The sequence below is a fragment of the Talpa europaea genome (genome assembly GCF_964194135.1).
Source record: "Talpa europaea genome assembly, chromosome: 3".
Taxonomy (NCBI): Eukaryota; Metazoa; Chordata; class Mammalia; order Eulipotyphla; family Talpidae; genus Talpa; species Talpa europaea.
Window position 1 is genome coordinate 97,441,823 of NC_140069.1, and position 22,416 is coordinate 97,464,238.

Here is a 22,416-nt window from a genome sequence, read left to right on the forward strand (position 1 = left end):
GTAGATCTATATGCTGTGCCAAAGGAACAACTCATTTTGTTTTTTAAAAAAAGATTTATTTATTTATGCATATAAGAGCTGGGGTACAGGCCAGAGGTGTGGGGTGGGGGCAGCGAGAGGATTCACCAGAGACAGAGCGGGGAACAGAACAGGCAGATAGACCAAAGAACACTGCTGAGGGGAGCAGCAGGGGAGTCAGGAGAGGTCTGCTGCGCCATGTGGGTAGCTCCCTGGTGGGGGATCGAACTCGTGCTGCAGAGGCTGTGGACAGCTTCACAGTCTTGCGCTCAGCCACCAGGGGGGCCCAGCTCCATGTTTTTTAAAAGGCCTAGAGAACATATAGCAAAACCTCTTTTTTTTTTTTTTAAAGATTTATTTATTTATGCATGTAAGAGCTAGGGTACAGGCCAGAGATGCGGGGAGTAAGAGGATTCACCAGAGACAGAGTGGGGAACAGAACAGGCAGACTGACTGAAATACACTGCTGAGGGGAGCAGTGTATTATTTATTTATAAATTATTTATTTCTCCTCTTAGCCTCCTTTCTTCTGCAGCATGTCAGGAGAGGTCTGCTGCACCATGTGGGGCCGAGGCTGCAGATTGCTTCACCAGGGAGGCCCAAAACCTCTTCTGTGTTGATCATTTTAGTGATTTATTGGAAGTTGGCAGTTCTGGCAGAAGACAATTACTCTTCTTGAATCCATGGGTGATATCTATATTACAAGAACTTTCATTGTAAGAGAAGCCTTGCCTATCTGTGAATTTGTATGTACAACTTTATTTTCTCTTTGTATTTTTTTCCCCCAGAGAGATATTGAGGCTACTATTGAGGCTATTATCAAGATCATTGAGGCTACTCTGGAGTTTGTTTTTTTTTTTTCACTTTCAGATATATTTTTATTTTTTACATCCTTGTTCCTTTTTAAACAATATTTGCTTCCCACCTTCTCCTCCCCCAGGTGTAGTCCCCATAGAATTTCTTTCACCAATGCCACCAGGGAGGCCCCTGCATACTATTTTGACAGGGTAAATAACAACTACTAGGAAGCTAGTTTATAGTCTTATGTATTTTACTTGAAGCACAAAATTATTTAAAAACCAAGTATTTGAGGGGGCATCCCTGGTGCCTCGTGGGTTACATACAGCACTATCAAGCTATTGCCAGCCACTGCAGCATGAGTTTGATATCTAGCTGGCCAGGGAGCTACCCACTGGTGCGGCAGACCTCTCCTGTTGGGCCCTGCTACTCCCCTCAGCAGTGAATTTCAGTCATTTTGCCTGTTCTGCTCCTCACTCTGTCTCTGGTGAATCCTCTCACCCCCCACGCTTCTGGCCTGTACCCCAGTTCTTGCATGCATAAATAAATCTTTAAAAAAAACACAAACCAAGTACGTGAATAAAAGAATGTGTATTTTACCTAGGAAGAGAGATTGCAGGCTTTTTTCAGATTTGTAAGGATCCCATGACAATAAAGTTGAAACCACTGTTTTCAAAAGAAATTTTTTCACCCCTCAGTGAACTCAGAAAAATTAAGATTTTTACTTTAATGTCTAACAGAAATGTAGGGGCCCAGAAATACCTTAGCTTTTCATATTGTGCATTCATGCTATTTAACACATCCTGTCTTTAAATCTGTTATCTATCATGTAGGTTATACAAAACATTACACCATGCACCCATTACCTGTGACAGCAATTCCCTTTTCTATACAAGAACTTGCATCACATCTCCCAATCCATCCCTCCTTCAGTTTCACAGTGGAATTCATGCCTCGGTTATTTCTCCTCTTAGCCTCTTTTCTTCTGCAGCATGTCAGGTAGGTTACTACTGTCTTTATGTCATCATATTTGCTGTTGTCTATACCTAAACATGCTTTTACCTCACATACCTATTAGGCTTCCACCTCATCTCCCCTTCAGATTTTACTCAAATTTCATTTTTCCATGGAATTATTGAAAGATGTAGTACTTAGAGCCTCCCTGATGGCACAGCAGTTGAGCGCTGGGTTGCAAAGCTGCCCACAGCCTCTGCAGTGCTGGTTTGATCCCCGGCCGACGGCGAGTCCCACATGGCGCGCAGACCTCTCCTGCCGCCCGCTGCTCCCCTCAGCAGTGTACTATGTCAGTCTGCCTGTTCTGCTCTCTGCTCTGGCTCTGGTGAATTCTCTCATCCTCCCTGCTTCTGACTGTACCCCAGTGCTTGTATAAATAAGTAATTCCTTAAAAAAAAAAAAGATGCAGTACTTAAACTTGTATGCACCTTACACCCCTATTTTTATTCCTTTTCTCTATTAACAGGTAATATCCACGTTATATTTACTGTCTCCTCAGAAAGGCTATTTATTCTCTTCCAGATTATAGCTGTTTTCACTGTGTTGAGGACATACAACTTCAAGTATTTCTATAGTAAACAGATTAATGTCCTGTTTTGGAATTCCAGGTTTTCTAATAATCTGGCTTAAACAACTAGTTCTCCTGTAGGAACCAAAAAGACACAGCATTGTTCTTTAGCTATTTCTTTGTTGGTAAAGAAAAATTTTAAGAACTTTTTTTTTTTTGTTTTGTTTTCCACTTTGAGTTATATTTATCACATACACTCATTATAGAAATGAGTTGACATATGCTTTTAAACATTTTTATAAAAACAAGTTCATACTATACAGCCTGATCTGAAATTGTTTTGTACTTTATAGTAACCATGTAATTGTGATATTTTCCTAAATTTCCTATAGTTATTTTGCCCATTTTGTTTGGATTATTTGGGTTTTTTTTTTTTTGAGTTGTGTGAATTCTTTGTAGATCTTGGATATCAGCCCCTTGGTGGTATAATATAGTATGTAGATATTTTCTCCCATTCAGTAGCATGTTTTTGTTTGTTTGTTTGAGCAGCAGTTTCTTTTAACGTGCAGAAGCTAATTAGCTTGATGTAACCCCACTGTTTATATTTTTTGTTTCTCTTGCCATTACAGATGACTCCACATAGCTATCTCTGATATCTATGTTGTGGGAGTGTTTTGCCTGTTTTCAGTGTATTTTAAGTTTCCAGTCTTATACCCAAGTTTTTTTTTCAATTTTGAGTTAATTTTTTTGCATGGAGGTCATGAACTAGTTACATTCATTTGCATATAATTGTGCAGTTTTCCCAGCACCCTTTATTGACGATTTCCTTGCTTCAGTGAAGAACTGTTTTTTTTTTTAAAAAAGATTTATTTACTTATGCGTTCAGGCCAGAAGTATGGGGGGTGCGAGGATTCACCAGAGACAGAGTGGGAAACAGAACAGGTAGACTGACCAAAGTACACTGCTGAGGGGAGCAGCGGGCAAGGCAAGAGGGGTCTGCCTCGCCACATGGGTAGCTCCCTGCTCAGGGATCCAACTCATGCTGCAGCGGCTGTGGATAGCTTCGTAAGTTGCATCTTAATCCCTTGCGCCACCAGGGAGGCCCTTTAAGAGCTAATTTTAAGTTAGCATTTAAATAAAGATATCTGAGGCATTTCAATCCCACAGATCTATTACACAGCTCACACACAAAAAAATATTTCCACTGCTTTGAGGGAGAGAACAAAAGGAGCTTATTATTGCTATTGCTCCTGATTTCCCCCCCTTTTTTTAAAAAGATTTATTTTATGCATACAAGAACTGGGGTACAAGCCACAGGTGTGGGGGGTGGGGATGAGAGGATTCACCAGAGACAGAGCAGGGAACAGAATAGCCAGACTGAATGAAATACACTGCTGAGGGGAGTAGCAGGTGAGACGGGAGAGGTCTGCTATGCCATGTGGGTTGCTCCCTTCCTGGCTGGGGATAGAACTCGTGCTGCAGTGGCTGAGGATAGCTTCATAGGTTGCGTTCCAACCCCTTGCACTGCCAGGAGGCCCTCCTAATTCCCTTTTTTAAAGGTCAAATGAAATACTCTCCCTACGATACAGTACATGTGTTTCCTACTACAATGTGGGCTTTTTAAAGACAAACTACATTATTTATTTTTCCTTCAGCATCTTGTGTGGTATTGAATTCTCTCATAATATTTGTACCTTGGTCTACATAAAAGGGGAGGGAAGAAAACCAAGGATTTTTAAAGACTGGAGACAAGGACTACATATTCAGCTATAAGCAGGAAGTACTGGCTCCATAATCATCCCACTGTATCATAATAAAGAGACAATCTCATTTTCAAAGAAATTAACTTTTATTTGAAAGTTAATACTACTTTTCCCCACATGTATCTACTAAGGACTCATACTATACAATAGCTTGCTTGTCCCAATACCAAAATTTCTAACAGCAAAGTATACAATTGCTCTAGGTAATAAATAATAAAGAGTTATCCTTCACTGATTAAGGGAATACTTAAACTTCAAAAATTCAACACAAAAATCACACTTTAAGTCTGTAGATTTTAACACATGTATTCTAAATACAACATGTTTATAGGAGTCCACAAGCTTTTCATCTCTAAAAAAAAAAAAATTAGTGAATTTTTAGGGCTCAAAAATTCCATTCTTCAAAATAAATGACCAACTTGTTTTGTTCTATAAGCTTCAAACTTTCTACACTCAACTATTGACTGCTCCATGCCACCCCAAACAAACTTGACATGACTGAACTACTTTATGTGTTACTATCTTCCCCAAGAAAGTTAAAAAAGGAGTTCGTCATAAATGCAATCTCTAATACAACGTCTAATACAATATCTAACACAAAAGAAGCTTTAAAAAAACCTTTCTTTCCTCATCTGATTAGCCAGGAATTAATTTTCTGTAAAAACAAAGAAAAGTCATTTACAAAGCTTAACACTGGGCATTCCTTTTTTTTTACTTAAGATTTTTCAACTCACAAAATGACAATACATCTTTAAGAGTATAATTAAAGGGGTGAGAAACAGCAATACAATGGACAAAGCGTAGATGTTAAATGAAGATTTTTTTTTAAGGAATCTTTTCAAAGAAATAGTCAAGATTAGAAGCTTGGGGAAATCCAGAACTAAACACAAAAAGAATGAAAAACAAAATAAAGAGAAGATGTCTTCAACTGCAGTCATTCCATTTATCAGTAACGCCCTGAAAGAAAATAAAAATAGTTAAAGACAATTACAGTTTGACATATTTCCCCAACTATTAGCAGTCCCCATGTGCCCCAATTTTCTAAAAATAAACCATTATTGAGAAATAAGGCTCCTAACACAACAAATGCAAAGGTGTACATACTTGGGCTGTAGGAACGAGATCGTGATCGTGATCTGTAGCGACTATAATAAGGAGAAGGCGATCTTCTTCTGTAAGAAAAAGATGACTCAGTATACAAATGATCCCTCAAACAGAGGCAGGAAAATAAAAACTGCCTATTACTCAAGAAACAACAGGCCCAAGGTAGCTACTTTTAAGTCCTATACGTGCCAATGATGCTAGGACAGTAAGCACATAATCTCTGTTCTGTCTTGAAGACACCACAAGTTTAAATATTTTTATTAACAGATATCGAATACAAATTAAAAGTGAAAAACACTACTATCATCTACTTTAGAATAGAAATCACAAGCTAAAACATTACCTGTACCGATAGTCATAGTCTTCGTATCTGTCATAGCCGCGATCGTATCCTCTGTCATAGTAAGAATCTCGCCGCCTGCCGCCTCCTCCACCACCGCCGCCGCCGCCACCACCACCGCCGCCGCCACTACTGTAGACAAATGTACAAATTTTACATCAACGTGAATAATTTTTTTCCAGTATAATTTAACAGAAGTAGGTACCTATGGAGGACAGAGGGAAGATAAGGGAGAAAGAACAATCCTTTTATGTCAATTACTGCCAAGTCAAATTTTGCTGACTGCCATGATTCTGCTTTGGCTTCCTAGTCAACAATCAGGAATGATATCATCATACTCCAAACTATAACCTGCTCTTCTATTAATGGATATCTGTTCTCATGACTCATTCAAAAGCAATTAACAAGCATCATTAATTAAAAGTAACCAACCCTGACACTAAAGAGAATTACTACCTTACACTAAGGTCCAGCACTAACAACTTCAATGTCTGGTTGTGAATTTAAAGTTTACCTTTTCTCCTGCTACTTTTCCAATTCCTAATCACAGTGATATTGTTTTTATTTTAGTTTTCTGTAGGTTCTCCTTGCCAAATCCTACATTTCCCCCCAGTAAGATTTCAAATTTAATGAAAGCCTAAATGCCTTCTTACACTCTAAAGAAATACTGTCTTCGGTGTATATTAAAAAAAAAAATGACAAAATGGTAGGGGTTGTCTTAGTGATCACCATGAAGGCCTGAGTTTGATTTCCTGCCAGGGAGCTAAAGCACACATGGCACAGCAGAAGTCTCCTGTCTTGCGTGCTGCTCCCCTCAGCAGTGTATTTCAGTCAATCTGTCTGTTCTGTTCCTCACTCTGTCTCTGGTGAATCCTCTCACTGCCCACACCTCAGTTCTTCTATTATCAATCAATCAAAAAAAAAAAAAAAAGACAGAAGTCCCCATTTATGTACTCCACAATGTGAAAATTGGCTCCCTCCTGCACTAAACGCTAATTAGCAAGACACTTCCTTACAAATGCTTCTGAGATCACATAAGAGAAAGAATATTCTTAAAAACAGTTAACATTGTCCTGGTAATTAATTTTTCTATTTGTACAATACCAACAAGAGCCAGCAATGTACTTTGCCAGCTCAAATTCATATATACAAGAAAATAAATAAAACGATTCAAACAAGTACAAATTAAATGTTCAATTTGAAGAAAGTTACTGAAAGTTACTATCTTTTGAGTAAATCAATATTTTGCTGTTAGTTTAACTTAAGAAAACTTAATATCTTACTGAGTTGGTCTGCCCATGTAGATGCCTGGTGTTGGTGTGTGTGCTCTCTTGGTAATAGAATAATCCACACGAATTCTTCTACCATCTAGCTCCATTCCATTTGCCCTTTCCATAGCCTTGAAAGGAGAACAGACATAGAAAGTCATGTATAATGCACCAAGGAAAAACTATCGATACCAAAAGTGAAACAAATTTAACCCATTTGAAATCTGAAAATTTAAAATTCTCTGAACAGGGGCTAGGATTTTACATATTAATCCCTAATATTAACGTCAGTAGCACTGAGTTCTATAAGTGATACAGAGGTCTGTGCTGAAAGATTGGGAACAGCTAGAGCCACAGAAAAGGAACACATAACTCAGATAAGTCTGCATAACTCTGAGGTTGCAATAACTGGTTTCAGTCTAGGCAATTCAAAACCAAAGTTGCAATTCAGTCAACAGAGAAGCCTAAGCTACCCAAGCCATTCCTTAAGTAACACATCGCCACCTAGTGAATTCCAAAGGTAAAGGAAACCTGGCAGCAAGTGTGCTCATGTATTTATTCTGGACTCTCATTTCAATGTGAGTGCCTATAAGAATGTCTATTTTCCAACTTCAGCACTATTGACGCTTTGGGACTGCTAATACTATGTTGTGGGTGACTATTCCGTGCATTGTAGGATGCACCATCCCTGATCTCTACGTACTAGATACAACAGCAACTATTTATTTTTGAAAGACACAGCAACTTTTGCAATCACTGCTTATGTTACAATCAAAGAATGCTAACGCACAAAGCAATAATGACCTACATTCATGTTAGCACATGTGAAATTGTACTGATTTTAAGAAGGTAAAGAAAAACAAGTACTTGCCATTTAAAGTTTAAGGTTTTGAGTTTCATATTCCTAAAAACAGAATTATTTCCAACTCATTCATGATAAACTTTAATATACAGAAAGTAAATCTACTGATTCCTTTACACTGCAATACCTAATATACTAGAATAGTGTTATTTCAAATCTCTGACAATGATCAAGACCATTCAGCTGGAATTAAGAATGGCACAAAAATGAGAACGTATCAATTCTTTTCATACTGTTATTTTCAACTGTGGAACAGCATGGCTGATGAGTATTAAGAAAATCGAGATACAAAGTTCTACAGCTATACACACAGGGAACTAACTAGACACTTAAACCAGAATTCTAAAAAGTCAATTTAATCATCTGCTAGGAGCATTAATATAGCTTCCTCAGAAGAGAATAGTCACACTGTACTTTTTCCATTAACTCAAAACTTTACATGGTGAGACTTTCATCAGATATGCCTATAAACAGTTATTAGCTAGAAAGTGAAGCTGGCTATTCCAATTACAACAGCGAGAGGTAGCGTGAAAGTGGACATCTTTAAGGAACTAGGTAGGAGTCTATTAATTAATTTTTAACAATAAACTCAACTTGAGAATTAAGTACATTAGAAGTTGACAGCTACAGAAACAAAATTACCTCTTTTGAGTCATCTATCCTCTCAAAATAAACAAAAGCAAATCCTCGAGATCGTCCAGTTCGCTGATCATAAACCACATTGACACCACTCAACGGTCCATATCGAGAAAATACTTCACGAAGATCCCTCTCTGTTGTGTATAAGCTGAGGCCAAACACTCCAAGACAAGTGTTGGGATCTGGATTCGCCTGTTGAATAAAGGTATTATTTATTTATTTATGCATACAAGAGCTTTGTTGTAGGCCAGAGGTGCAGGGGGAGGGAAGGGTAAGAGGATTCACCAGAAATAGAGTGGGGAGCAGAACAGGCAGATTGACTGAAATATACTGCTAAGGGGAGCAGCAGGTGAGACAGGAAAGGTCTGCTGTACCAGGGTTAGCTCCCTGGCCAGGGACCAAACTTGTGCTACAGTGGCTATATCACAGTGTTGAGACTTAACCATTTGCACAACCAGGGAAGCCCAATAAAGCTATTATTTAATAGATGTGTCAAGAGTCCAGGTGACTGTCACATATTCAATTTCCATATCTATAACATGGTAACTTGCTTCACGTAGATACTCAGAGTAGGAAATACAGTGACGATTCTGGGGCCTCCTTGGTGGAGCAAGGGGTTAAGTTGCAGCACTATGAAGCTATTGGCAGCCACTGCAGCACAGGCACGAGTTCGATCCTCGGCCAGGGAAGTGACATACACAGCGCAGCAGACCTCTCCTGTCTCCCCTGCTGCTCCCCTCAGCAGTCTATTTCAGTACATCTGCCTGTTCTGTTCTCTACTCTGTCTGGCGGTACAGGCCGCACCTCTGGCCTGTACCCCAGTTCTTGTAGGCATAAATAAATCTTAAAAAAAAAAAAATAGCGAAGATTCTGCACAGTGCTCATATAAGTGTTAGCTACTATAATTTTCAGTATTTCTCCTATCGTCTCCCCACTGCATGGTAAAACTTTTTAACATTAACTTAACTCAATTTAGGCTTTTTGTTTTAATTTTTGGAACATATAATTTATTTCCCAAATTCACCTTTTTTTTTTAATTATTTATTTATACAAGAACTGGGGTGTTGTCCAGAAAAGAATACAAGTCCAGCTTTAATCCAGTCAAGAGGTGCGGGAGGGTGAGAGAATTCACCAGAGACAGAGCGGGGAGCAGAACAGGCAGATGGACTGAAGACACTGCTGAGGGGAGCAGTGGGCGAGGCAGGAGAGGTCTGCCATGCCATGTAGGTTTCTCCCTGGCCGGCCGGGAATCGAACCCACTCTGCAGAGGCTTCAGACAGCTTCACTGCGCTGCGTTCAACCCTCTGCGCCATCGGGGAGGCCCCCAAAGTCATCTTTTAACTACTGAAAGGTCAAGGTAAAAAAAAAAAATACTTAAATGTATATAAACAATATTCATATGTTCAAGAATTTTCTGAAGTATCACTTTCCAACAACTGAATTCTCACCATTTCATAATATCTTAAGATATTATGCCATGATTAAACACATAGGAGAGACAAAGTTTTCATTAACTCACAAAAAAACCACATACGGGGTCTCCCTGGTGGCTTAAGGGTTAAGTCTCTATCACCATGACAGACTGAGTTTGATTCCCAGCCAGGGAGCTAATCCACGCATGGTGCAGCAGACCTCTCCTGTCTTGTATGCTGCGCCCCTTAGCAGTATATTTCACTAGATTTGCCTGTTCTGTTCCCCACTGTCTCTGGTGAATCCTCTCACCCTCCGCATTCCTGGCCTACACCCCAGTTCTTCTATGCATAAATAGATAAATCTTTAAAAAACTAACAAAACCCACATACCCTGCTGCCTGTATGTCTTCTCCGGTTAGACATTGGAGAATGACTTCGGCTCCTTCGACGCCGGTATTCTGGTGTGTATGATCTACTTCGAGATCGTCTCCTATGAGAGTGAGAATGGGATCTGGAGCGAGTGTAACGTCTATGAGAATGCCTCCGTGACCTCGACCTTTAAGAGAAATAAATTGAGGTGAAAATACTGAAACCAAAAGGTTAACACTAACACTAAAGACCTAACCACGTATCCTTGAATATTTTCAAGAACTTTCTGAGAAAAGGGTATGCGTCCTCTTATTCTCTTAGTCACTACAGATCTCCTTTGTTCTGTCTACCCTCACTCATTTCACTATACAAACATATTAAGGTTATACCAACTTTAAAAAAAAAGGCAAAAAGACAAAACAACTATGATTAGGAAGGGAATGCTATAATATTCTACAACATGTATAAATCTTGGCGACATTATGCTAAGGATAGAATGGTAGTTGCCTGGGGCTGGGGCAGGGGATAAAGGAGGGCTTAATTAGTTTCAGTTTTTCAGAAGTTAAAATTATGGGATGGATGGTTCATGACGGTCTGCACAACAATGTGTGCTAAGATCATTGAACTGTACACTTAAAAATGGTGAAAGTAAATTTTATGTTGTGTATTTTACCACAGGGGGAAAAAACCCACTGACTATAAGAACATCCTGTGATTCTTACCTTCTCAAATTATCAATAGTTTTATATTCCTCTCACTACTAGTATCATTTGCTTTCCAATCTTTCTTTAGCCTCTGCAATCTAGTTTTAGCATCTGTTGGATTTACCAGAAACAGAGTGGGGAGCAGCAGGTGAGACAGGAGAGGTCTGCTGCGCCATGTGGGTTAGCTCCCTGGCTGGGGATGGAACTTGTGCTGCAGTGGCTGCTGATAAAGCTTCATAGTGCTGAAACTTAACCCCTTGTGCTGCAGTGGCTGCTGATAAAGCTTCATAGTGCTGAAACTTAACCCCTTGTGCTACCCAGGAGGCCCCCAAATCCGCCTTTCTTTAAACTCTCTATGGCATCTTATAAAGTACTCTACTTCTTCCCTCCCTGATTACTCTCCAACAGCCCTCTTTCTGTGCCTATTAATCCAACAATTTATTTACTACTCATATGACCCATCCTTAACTGAACTTACCAAGACCTATGGTGGTGACAAGCCTATAAAATAACCTGTATAAGACATTTAATAAATGCTATAAAAATGAAGGCGCAGAAACTTTAAAAAGACACCAAACATGGGGAAGGGAAATTAATGAGAGGTTATTTGAAACAAAGCTAACAATTTAGTGGGGAGACTTAACAGATTTTACTAGGTAGACAGGGGAAAAGTGTTCCAGGAACAGCATGAGCAGAATGTTCCATGTCTCTAATGAAGAAATTATAATGATTTACCAAACAATCTAGGTTATTTTTACCCCCCCCCCCACCAGGACATCTAATACAGTGAACCTTGCAGTAGTGGGTCACTAGAATTTTTTGTTACTCTGAATCACCCAGCAATCTTCACTCATCCACACCCCAATTACAACTGACCAGAGATCCACCCAGGACAAATCAGAGTCTTCAGGTAAGGGATGTAGTGGCAGTGAGTACCAACAGTTTCTTAAATCATTATGATAACTAGTAACATACATTAACCTTCCATTAAATTACACAACAAATCTCCAATGGAGGAAATAAAAAAAAATCACTTTTTGTTACAAACACTACTGAAATAAAATCAAACACTAATTCTTAAATGCCAAGCACATTTAAATCAATGGGTAATTTTTAATAGCCAGTATTTGATAGATCAAATGGACCAAGAGATAATTCAAATATGTTCAGTATTTATCTAGAACATATTACTCATCTCTAAACTTCAGTTTGAGAAAAAACTATTTGATAAAAACCACTTTGCCCTCAAAGATTCAAAAAAAGCATTTTATACATTATTTTAAACTCACCTGGATTTTGATCTTGATCGAGAATGGGATTCAGAGTGTTTGGAAACCCTTGATGGACTACGAGATCCTGACCTGCTCTCCGATTTTACACGAGCAGGTGTTCCCGTTGGAGATTTTGACTGAGAGCGAGACTCCTAACAAAGAAGACAGTATTACAAATGGCACTGGTCACGTAGATGCCTAACACCTAACATTTAAAGTACCGTAATTATTTATATTGATTGCTCCTGAAAAACAAATGGTTAGGCAACACCCTCCAGAAAAAATTTCAGCTCATTAATAACCCATTGTTAATACTGCTAACTGTCCTCAATAATTCCCTACTTGAACCAGATCACCAATTCTCTATTAACTAAGTAATCATGCAAATTCATCTACAACTTGATCATACAGACACTGGAACATAAACCATACATTTACTTAACCTAGGACCCATTCATTCTTCCAGATTCTTTTAATTCTACTTCACTCTTGCTTTCTACTTCTCTTCATTCTTCATTGAGTTTTTCATTTTTCATACTTCGTGTATTCTTCCCCAATTCAAACAATTCAAAATAGCCTTAAAAAAAATATTCAAGGGCTTCTATCTGACCAATCTTCTGTTCAATTTTTTCCCCCATTCAATTTTAATTTTCTGATCTTTAATACTTTTCATTAGCCTTCTTTTATCTTGATTTATCTTCCACATTCTTGGAAAAAACTCTTCAATTTCTTCACGAACATTAACCTTAATGGAAAAAGAACATTTAGTATATTTAAGCACGTGGGGATTATAAAACTCTGCTGGAGTTCAGAATGTTATCTACCAAATGGAAAAGCCAGCAGGTAAAAGTGCAAATAACTAGTTTATTAAAAAAAAAAAAAAACAATTTTATAATCTTTAAAATTGTTCAAAAGTTTAGCTTCTAACAATTAAAATTTACTGAATTTCTCTAAATGCTTTTACCATACTCTTCACCCTCCTCCCCTTTCATGTTTCATCCTAGTTCCTACAATGTGAACAATTTTAATATAAATACTTAATTCAAGCATAAATCTAACATTAACTGTTATTCCCCCCACTTAGGTGGTTGTTTTCACTAATTCAGGTGAAGCTTCTTAGTGATCTTAAAGTAAGCTTTCACTAAGCCACGTGATAACAAGATTTGGCTGAAGCAAAGTACCCTAGGCTAAAGTATTTGTACACACCTATTTAAACTCATACACTCTCAGACACAAAGTAGTTACAAAAAAAAAAAAAATAAGAGCAAAATCACTAACATCTCCAATTTTACTTGACCACTATCTCCATTCACTATGACTTAACCAGAAAGTTACACTCCGATGTCAAACAAGCTTACTGAAAAAAAGGGGAGAAGCAAGAAATTCTTAAATTTTCCCCTTTGGCTTGTAAATTTCTAATACATACTTCTGCAACTCAGTCACTTAAAATTCTGTATTTTCCATGAAGTATCATAATGTACAAGAAGTTACAAAATTAGCATCATGGTTTTTATTTTGGTCCTACCTTTTTGGTTCATAGCTTTGCATATTTCTTTCAGTTATGCAGACTTGTGCGCCCTTCAGTGACTATATCTTATATATCACAAAAGGGACTGGCTTCTGAAAGTGTTGGCTCAATCAAAACTTTCCAAATCAAGTAATTTAAAATTGATTAAATTTTTAAAAAATTTAACAACTTTAACAGGCACTTAGAACTAAAGTAGGATAGACAGTTTGGTTTCTATCCATTTAAACCTTAATGATTAATGTAAATGGTATCCCAATTCAATTCATACCAGTTTTCATTTATGCCATAAGACTATCTTGCAACTTCCTTCAAACTTTTTCTTTCTTTACTTTACATGTCAAAGACTGATTTATCAAAAACAGTACTAATGCTAAGCCTATTTACTTTGTCAGATGAAAACACCAGCTGAAAATATAGCTACCTTTTGGTTCAGTATGAATTGTTTCTACTTAGCTATCTACACTAAGTCTTTCACAACATCTCAGAAGCTTTCTACATTTCTGGACTATGCTTGCAACAGGCACAGTAATTTTGTCTTTATCTTTTTATCAAAACTGTAAAAGCAGCATATTCAGTAATTAAGAAAAAAGTATAATTTGCTTATAACTTTAGTCCCACAGCCTGCTTCATTAACTAAGCTGTTAAGAATACCTTTGCCTCTCTTTTGGTTTTCCTTTCTATGAAACAAATTCCCTGGTATAACATTTATGTTACTACTGAATAGCAACAGATGGAATAGTCTCTATAAGCATCACAACAGGCCTTATTATATAAATATATGAGCAGGCTTTGTGATCTGTGACACTGTAAAACCTGTATTAAAAAATCCAAAGTTGGGGGCCTTCCTGGTGGCGCAAGGGGTTAAGCACCATACTATGAAGCAACCCACAAACTCCGCAGCATGAGTTTGACCCTGGCCTGCCAGGGAGCAACCCACATGGTGCAGCAGACCTCTCCTGTCTCACCCGCTGCTCCCCTCAGCAGTGTATTTCAGTCTGTCTGCCCATTCTGTTCCCCACTCTGTCTTTGGTCAATCCTCTCAACTGCCCCCCCCCACCTCTGGCCTGTACCCCAGCTCTTGTATGCATAAACAAATCAATCTTTAAAAAAAAAAAATCCAAAGTTGAGTGTTAAATGTCTACTTGAAACTTTCTAGCCCATGATAAAGATGTTATGGTCAAAACATATGTGTATTTTTAATTTTTAAGTCTTTCTTCATAAACACAGTCATTGCTGAAAATTACTTCTTTTAAGTATTAATGTAAACAAGGTAACCCAGTAACTGTTTTTATAATCCTATAATTTAATGGGACTCAATGGGAAAAATACAATTTTCCTTTTAGTTTATTAACAAAGGCTTAACATATAAAAGATCAACATATTTGTAACAGGCTTGCATTTTATTATGCAGCATCACAAATTCCTACCCTGCTTTGCACCTATCCTTCAATTTTTAAACCAGGGAAAACCGAAATTTCCATCAGTTCCCTCATGCAATCATTCAAAGTTAAAAAAAGTTCTCTAGTTATAGCTGTCACTATCATTTTAATCTCCAAAACCCAACTTAGAGATTTAGCAACTGTCAGTAAACGTAACCTAAAGAATAAACCACAAAACATAAACTTTTATTTCTTAAGAAATATTTTTACTATAAGGAAAAAAATGGTCTGTCATCTTAAGAACTGGTAAGGAGTCTTCATACAGAAGGATGGCTGTATTAATTATCTGCCATTTTAAAGTAAGTAACTTATTTTTCAAAAGCTGGTACCAAATAAATACCATTTTTCACTAACAATGCATTAGAAACAATACCCTTATGGCTATAATACCCTTATGGAAATGTTAGAGTATCCTTTGCTACCCCTTGTCTTCATTATGAAATAATTTCAGTTTCTCTCAAAGACATTCACCAAACTATCTAGAATTTGAAAACTGAATTGAAATTGCAAAAAGAAAAATAAGTGCTGTTTCACTAGGATACACATAACCTAGTATAAACAGCTCTTAAAGCTGTTTAAATTCCACAAATTTCTCAGCAACCTGGATCCAACAATTAAAAACATACTGCCGAGTTGAAATGGTAGATTAATGATGCAACTAAATCATAGCATGAATTCTGAAAGAAACTTTAGTCTTTCAGCCTACCATACCTATTATAAAACAGAAGCTAGGCCAAAAGTTCTCGGTACAAATTGCTTAAATGGTGTTCTCTTTATTATCAAAGTACCTCTAGTGGTAACTGAAGGAAACAAAAGGAGGGAGCTAGCCATCAATACTAAGTAAACTACATGATAAATCAAGCTAAGGATCAACTTTCTTTTCTGTGTTAAAATACGGCTGTATTTTACATATTATAAACAATCACAATAACCAGGTATTAGAATTTTAATAAGAAAGGGTTATTAAATACATGTTGCAGAATGAAAAATTCCACAGCAAGCAAAAATTGGCAAGTGTCTTTTAATACTAGTGTCATGATAGATGGAAGGAAAAAATTTCAACATATGTGCTCAGTACTGAAAACCATTAAAATAAACACATAAACCAATATAAATGCTACGCTGTAACCAATCCCAATATTATTGCAAGGCAAATTCTATGCCAAGTTTACGCAAGCTCAAGTTTAAAAGAATATGGTTTAAGTTTTAAAAACAAACCCCTTCAAAATATATTTTCCCACTACTTTATGAAACTGGAGAGTTATTGCCATAGAAGTACACTAGGGCATTTAGGGAAATTATTTAGGAGGGGGGTTGTATTTACTGTTCTGAGAGAACATTATTTTGACTTGTGAGAAACCTTCTGTGTTTACTCATGTTCTTTAAATTCAGTTTACAGAACTATTATTTCTGCTTCCTTCCTTTTGTATGACAAAATGCTTCATTTCAGACTCTTAGAGGTTTATTAAAAAAAAATACTGTCTTTTCTTAACCCACAACTGCTATTAGAACAATTCTTTAAAAAGATATTAACTATACTTAAGTGTTAACGTTCCTTCTTTTAAGGTGATTTCTGTATGCTACATTCTGAGTAAGGTTAAAATCATTAGAAGGCTTGCTTTAAAATTATACTCACATATTTCCTAATAATCTATGTCTCTCTCTAAAGTTTGGAGTAACTTTGGGGACACTTAAATAAATTATTTATGAATTGGCACTTATACATGTATAATTAAATTTAAACTCATGTTACAACTGTGAAATTACCTGTTAAATTTACTATCTTTTGTACAAAGGTGGTTCATAAATCTGCCAGCTTATGTCATGATTGTTAATTTCTAAAAAGGTAGCGTGTAAGCGGCAATTCCAAAGGTGTAGAAAACAAGTTTATAAGGACTAACATGGTTTAGCAATATTAAAAACCAGTAAATAGCAATTAAAAACAAACTAAGGATACATTGCAGCATTTTCTATTTATGTTCTCAAATTCTAGTGTCACAGAGCATTTATGAGTCTTGAATATGAAGAACTACAGGGCCTTAGTTTCAAGGAAAAATCTTAACTTCCTTCTATTCCGGTTGGTCAGGCTTATGTCATTCACACCTTTGGTGAAAATCCTGAGACAGTTAAGAATCATACACAACTATAAGGAGGACTTAGAGGCGATAGGAGAAACCACATTTCATTATCCCCTCTCTCATTTTTTGTAGTGTATACTGATTCTTTCCACCATCAGACCTTTTACCATTTTCTCACTTTCACTTCTGTCTTGCTATAGCTGACATGTGAACAAATAACAATCTTTAATAATTCACATAGCATGTGAATGTAATATTTATCTTTTACAAAGGCCTCAAGGCTAATTCTTTAATAGTATCAAAGATAAGGTTTTCACATTGCCAGAGACAAGTTCTAGAAAATGACATACTGATTACTCATGGCCATTTCACACTTGTCATACTATACAAGTTATACCATACGTAAATTAACTTCAATTTGTTTACAAAAGTTAAGTCCACGGATAACACTGTTTTTTCAGTGACTCTCATCCCTGAATATTTAAATCATTTGATATTTTTCAGCTCCCAACTCTTTGTAAAATTAGTTATCTGCTATTGGAACAATTATCTGCAGTATTCTTTTTAAAATCCTGCCATGTTAAAAATACATAAAATCCTGCCTTCCACTTATTGAATTAGCACCCTTCATCTCAAATATAAAAATTTGATAAAATTATGGGTGTGTGTGTGTGTGTGTGGATGGACCAAAAAAGCATTAAAACTGGATAAATGATAGAAATTAACTTTTGGAAAATAAATTAAACCCATGACAAATAGAGACTCTCCAGTTTTGTACTATCCCAACTATATGGCAAAGCCTCATCCTTTTCTAACAGACTAATGTGAAAATATAGGAAATTAAATTGCCAAAGAAGCTGAACTAACTCTTTTCAAAGTCAAAGTGCTGACATTATCTGTATAAGGACTCAATTTATGTTTTTACTTAAAGCAGCAGAGAGGGCAAACTTCACTAGTACTGTCATGTTTTATTATTTTAAAATTCCATTGAGAAAAATGTAAATCCAGTTAAACTTTTTTTTTAAGGAATCAGTTACCAAGATGTGTTCTGAATGGAATAGTCAGCACCCCCATTAATACAAACTAGAGGGGAAAAACAAAAACACAAAACCTTTCCAGACTGCTACTATTTAACAAAATACCTCGGCACACAAATTTTCATTTAAAATTGGTACAGAACAATTTGTGTTTTGAACTTCCCTTTGTAAATCATTTCATATATTATGAAAGGGAAGACTAGGACTGTCTTAGAAACATTCCAGTTATCAGAGCCAGAAAGAGCTCAAAAAAGGAGGCAAGAGTTAAGTGGTATCTTTCTCCTTCTACTGCATCACAAAGCACGTAATTGCTAAGATGGACTCCTATATTAACCTCTATTAAACACACGTCTATTAAGCACATATATGACACTGTGACTCAAGCTTAATTTTCATTCCCTTGTTTTCTATAAAGGACACCAAATGTTTTGAGATTAAAAAACTTAATTTATTTGCCTCTATGTGAAGCAAATGCATTCATTTTGTGAAGATGACATGCAGTCATAGCTCAAGTGCCAACCTCACTTCCAGTTCCAAAAGACACTGCCACTTAAAATATTTGTTAATTTGATATACATGCCTCACCAATTACTTTAGCGGACCCTTTTATTTAGTGGTACTATTCTACTGCATCTCTTGAAATTTATCTCCTCCTTCACATGCCAGTGCTGTTGTGTTTAGATCGGATTTTCATAATTTCCTCCCTTAAACATTTCATGCTTGGCCCACTACTCTTTCTGTACCAATTTCTCTGTTCTTTGCCAAAATTCCTTTATGCTAGTCTCAGAATTAAGACTTTACACATGGTGACTTACTAAATATTGGATTAAGTCCAAATTCCTAAATCTCGATCTCAAATCTTCCCATTATCTACTGCATATTAATCAAATCTATCTCTCATTACCCAGCAACCTCAACTCATACAATCATAAAATCTTGTTTGAAATTCACATACTAAAGCTTTCCATTTCCCCTATTTCACAAAAGTTTTTCAATTCCTTATTAATTCAATCACACAGCACTTGATTATATACTTACTTTTACCCAAATTTGAGCTATCATGTCAGACAGCTCAAAAAAATCCAAGTTTACTTTCCCTCAAGAATACCTGGCCTTTACTAAGAAGGTAGCAGATGATCAACAGAGTTTTACCACAGGTAGAAGGGACTTTTGGTTGATTAACCATTAGGGTTATTTGTAACAAAACTCAGCCTATTATCGTCTTTCCTAAAGTTCTTTCAATCCAATACTTAAAAATACAAGAGATTAACCTGTAATGAAAAATTAAGCTCCAGTAACTACTCTCAGTAAACACCATTAATGGCTCTGAGATACTAAAGTAGTGTGAACTTTTTAAAAAATCAAATCCAAACATACACAGCAAAGTCTATCTATACAATTAGCAATGAACGGGGACTGGCTGTAGTCTTTTGACCCTCAGTTTTTAATGTCTAAAATATTAAGAGTACATCAGTCCCTGCAAGATTATAGTAAGCAGTAAACTGGGAAAAAAGCAAAGTTTTTTTTTTTTTTGGGGGGGGTGGGTTCGAAAATGCTATAAAAGCAGCCACTATTATTATTAGTCCCATTTAATGAGTTTTGTTTTGCTGTCTCTACAGTTACCCTCTAATTCAAAATATCTTTTCAGGAAGATGGGGTTAATGCATCCTGTTTATGTTTATTCCATATAAAGCAAATGACATCGGACCTATCAATGGTTCTCTAATTTCAGTTAAAAAGTTTGAGGTATAATAAACACTACTTCTGAAAATTCTTTACATCTTCTGAAAATTCTTTAAGCCTCTAAATGTTTATTACATTTTGGTATCTCCGGATACAGAGGTAAGGACAAAATAATTGTATTCTATTAAAACTTCAAACTTCTGGTCTGTGGTTAGATGAAAGATCACGGTAGTGAATGTATCCATTAGTCAACCTACAGAGTTCATTTACACTAAAACACACCTGGGTGTCAACGCGTGAAAAAAATATTTTCTGTGACCACAAACACCATAAAAGGTGGAGGGAGGTAAACCCCTTTTTTCTATTCAAGTAGTTAATGCTCTCCCACATGTTAGCTTGGAATTGGGTGGGAATTTTACATATATTACTTTCTTAAGTGGGCAAGGAGACACTTATCTAGAACTTGATCCCTTTCTCAATGACCAAAAAAATTGTAATTACATTAAAGGAAGGCTATGTGGATGGACAGCAAATGCCCTGCCATTAGCTACCTAAAATTTTCACAAGAAGTGGCTTACTGCCAATATATTACATGACAAAAGTTTTGTTGGGATAATCAATACTCCTTCCATCCAAAAAATGAGCAGGTTCAACTACTCGTAACTATGCTCTAGGTTTGATTTTAAAAAGTCCATTCTTCAAAGGCATTAAAAGTAGCTTTTGGGGGATTTCCTAAAAAGATCAGGAGACTCTAAGAGACCTACTGATTTAACCTTCCGGTTCTGGGCGTCTGAGTTTCAAAAAAAGACAAAATTCATTCCCTCCAGCACACACTTTCAGTGTTTTATGCGCTTCCCTAGTGACAAGAATACCAACATAACAGCCAAAACATTGCCTGGGGATTTTGTTTTCTTCTCAGGATTTCACACTAACTTACTCCCACCGATTGCCACAAACCTTCGGAAATAGAACTCAAACACTGATAAATTTTCTGGTACATTTAAGCCGAGGGCAGGCATCTTGGCGATGTTTACACTCGTCGACCCGGATAATGAACACGTTTGAACCCTCTTTGCTAGGGGACGGACTGTAAGGAATGGAAGAGGGCCCGTAACTTCCAGGTCACATATCGAGTGAGCGAACAGCATATAAACTGACAAGTCATTTTTAAAAACACTGAGCCATGAAATTTTGTTCAGTTACGTAACTTTAAGACAGAAGCGTCCCTGTTTTGTTTTGTTTACCGTAAAAAACCTGTAAAGGAGTGGTCAGTTTTCAGATGCAAGGTCACAGGAAGAAAAGCATTAGAAGTTGAGATAGAAAGAAAAGAAAAACCCAACATGAAGGAGTCAGAAAAATAAGGCGTTAAGGCAGTGCCACATTCATTTTGAAGGGAAAGGAAAGCAGAAGGGACATTAAGGGAAAAGGGCTCCTTGCGTAGTTTTCCCCTCACAGCTCTCGTCTTAAGAACGCTTAAGGGTCGGTGCGGTCGTTGACTAACCACTTCATTGGGCTCGTCCCACCTTCAACCTCAAGGCTTTCGCCTTTATAGACGCAACGCCGCCGGTTCCAACAGAGACGCGGCCGCTCACTGCAATAGAGAGCCAAGGAGACACAGGCCCCAGCTAGTCCCACGCCAGCTTCGCCCCGCCCGGACAACAGCCCCGCGCACTTTCGACCCCGAGACCCTCTACGATGCTCGGGGTCGCCAGAAACGCCACCGGAGGAAGCACCTACCACGCTCCGGCCGGAGGGAAACTCCCTGCCGCCGCCTCCCGCCCCCCCGCGACGGGGACCCACACCTCAGAGATAAGGAAGCCTCAGGGGTGGGGAGAAGGGAGCGCGCACCGTGGGGGGAAAGCGGACCCAGGAGTCCAGGTACCAGTCAGTCTCCAGAGGGGGGAGGGGGTGGCGGGTGGTGTTTGGGAAGGAGTGGAACCCAGAAGCCATCTTGGGAGGTGAGGAAGCCACCGCGATGGCTCCAGAGGCTTCTCCCCGCGGGCCCCCGCAGGACTCCCCGCAACCCCACCCGACCGCGCTGCTCCCCGTGAAAGCCCGAGCATCGGGCCGCCGCCGAAGACGGCTCCCGCGGCTTTGTACTCACTCTGCCCTCGAAGTTGTTCTCCTCGATATCACTCATGGCGGTCAGGCGCTCCCCAGAACTAAATAAGAGACAAGTGTCGGCTTGAGGGCCGAAGGCCTAATCGACCGCTGACTGGACCGTGCAGGGGGAGGAAAGAGCCGGCAACAACGGCCGCTCCGCTCCACTCCCACTCGGTCGCGGGTCCGGCAAAATGGCGCCGGCTACGCCAGGAGCCTTTGGGCCTCCCTAGTGCGCGACGTAAGGGGGCGGGACGTCTCTGTGACGTCACGAGACCCGCCTCCCACAAGGCTTTGTGGCGTCCCGGGCTGAGCCCGCGGGGCGGCACGTGCTCCCGAATGCGCGCCTTGGAACCCGGTGCCTGGCTGCGGTTTCTGAGCGTCAGACTCCTGTCTACTCCGTCAGTCCTTTCGAAGATTTTCAGTCACCAGGTGACCTTGTTTTGGACCTTCGCCCCCGTAAGTGTTTCCCAAGTGGATT

The 22,416-nt window shown here is 38.2% G+C and overlaps 1 protein-coding gene across 1 annotated transcript; it reads right to left on the bottom strand.

Moving 5' to 3' along the window:
* Positions 1 to 4,737: 4,737 nt before the first annotated feature.
* Positions 4,738 to 21,975, bottom strand: TRA2A (transformer 2 alpha homolog; the record flags this gene model as incomplete). Its single annotated transcript, XM_084230593.1, is given in 10 exon segments — positions 4,738 to 4,756; positions 5,181 to 5,273; positions 5,549 to 5,677; positions 6,829 to 6,944; positions 8,318 to 8,506; positions 10,117 to 10,282; positions 12,089 to 12,222; positions 21,573 to 21,590; positions 21,592 to 21,654; positions 21,940 to 21,975. Coding segments are annotated over 10 exon segments (963 nt in total).
* Positions 21,976 to 22,416: the final 441 nt, after the last annotated feature.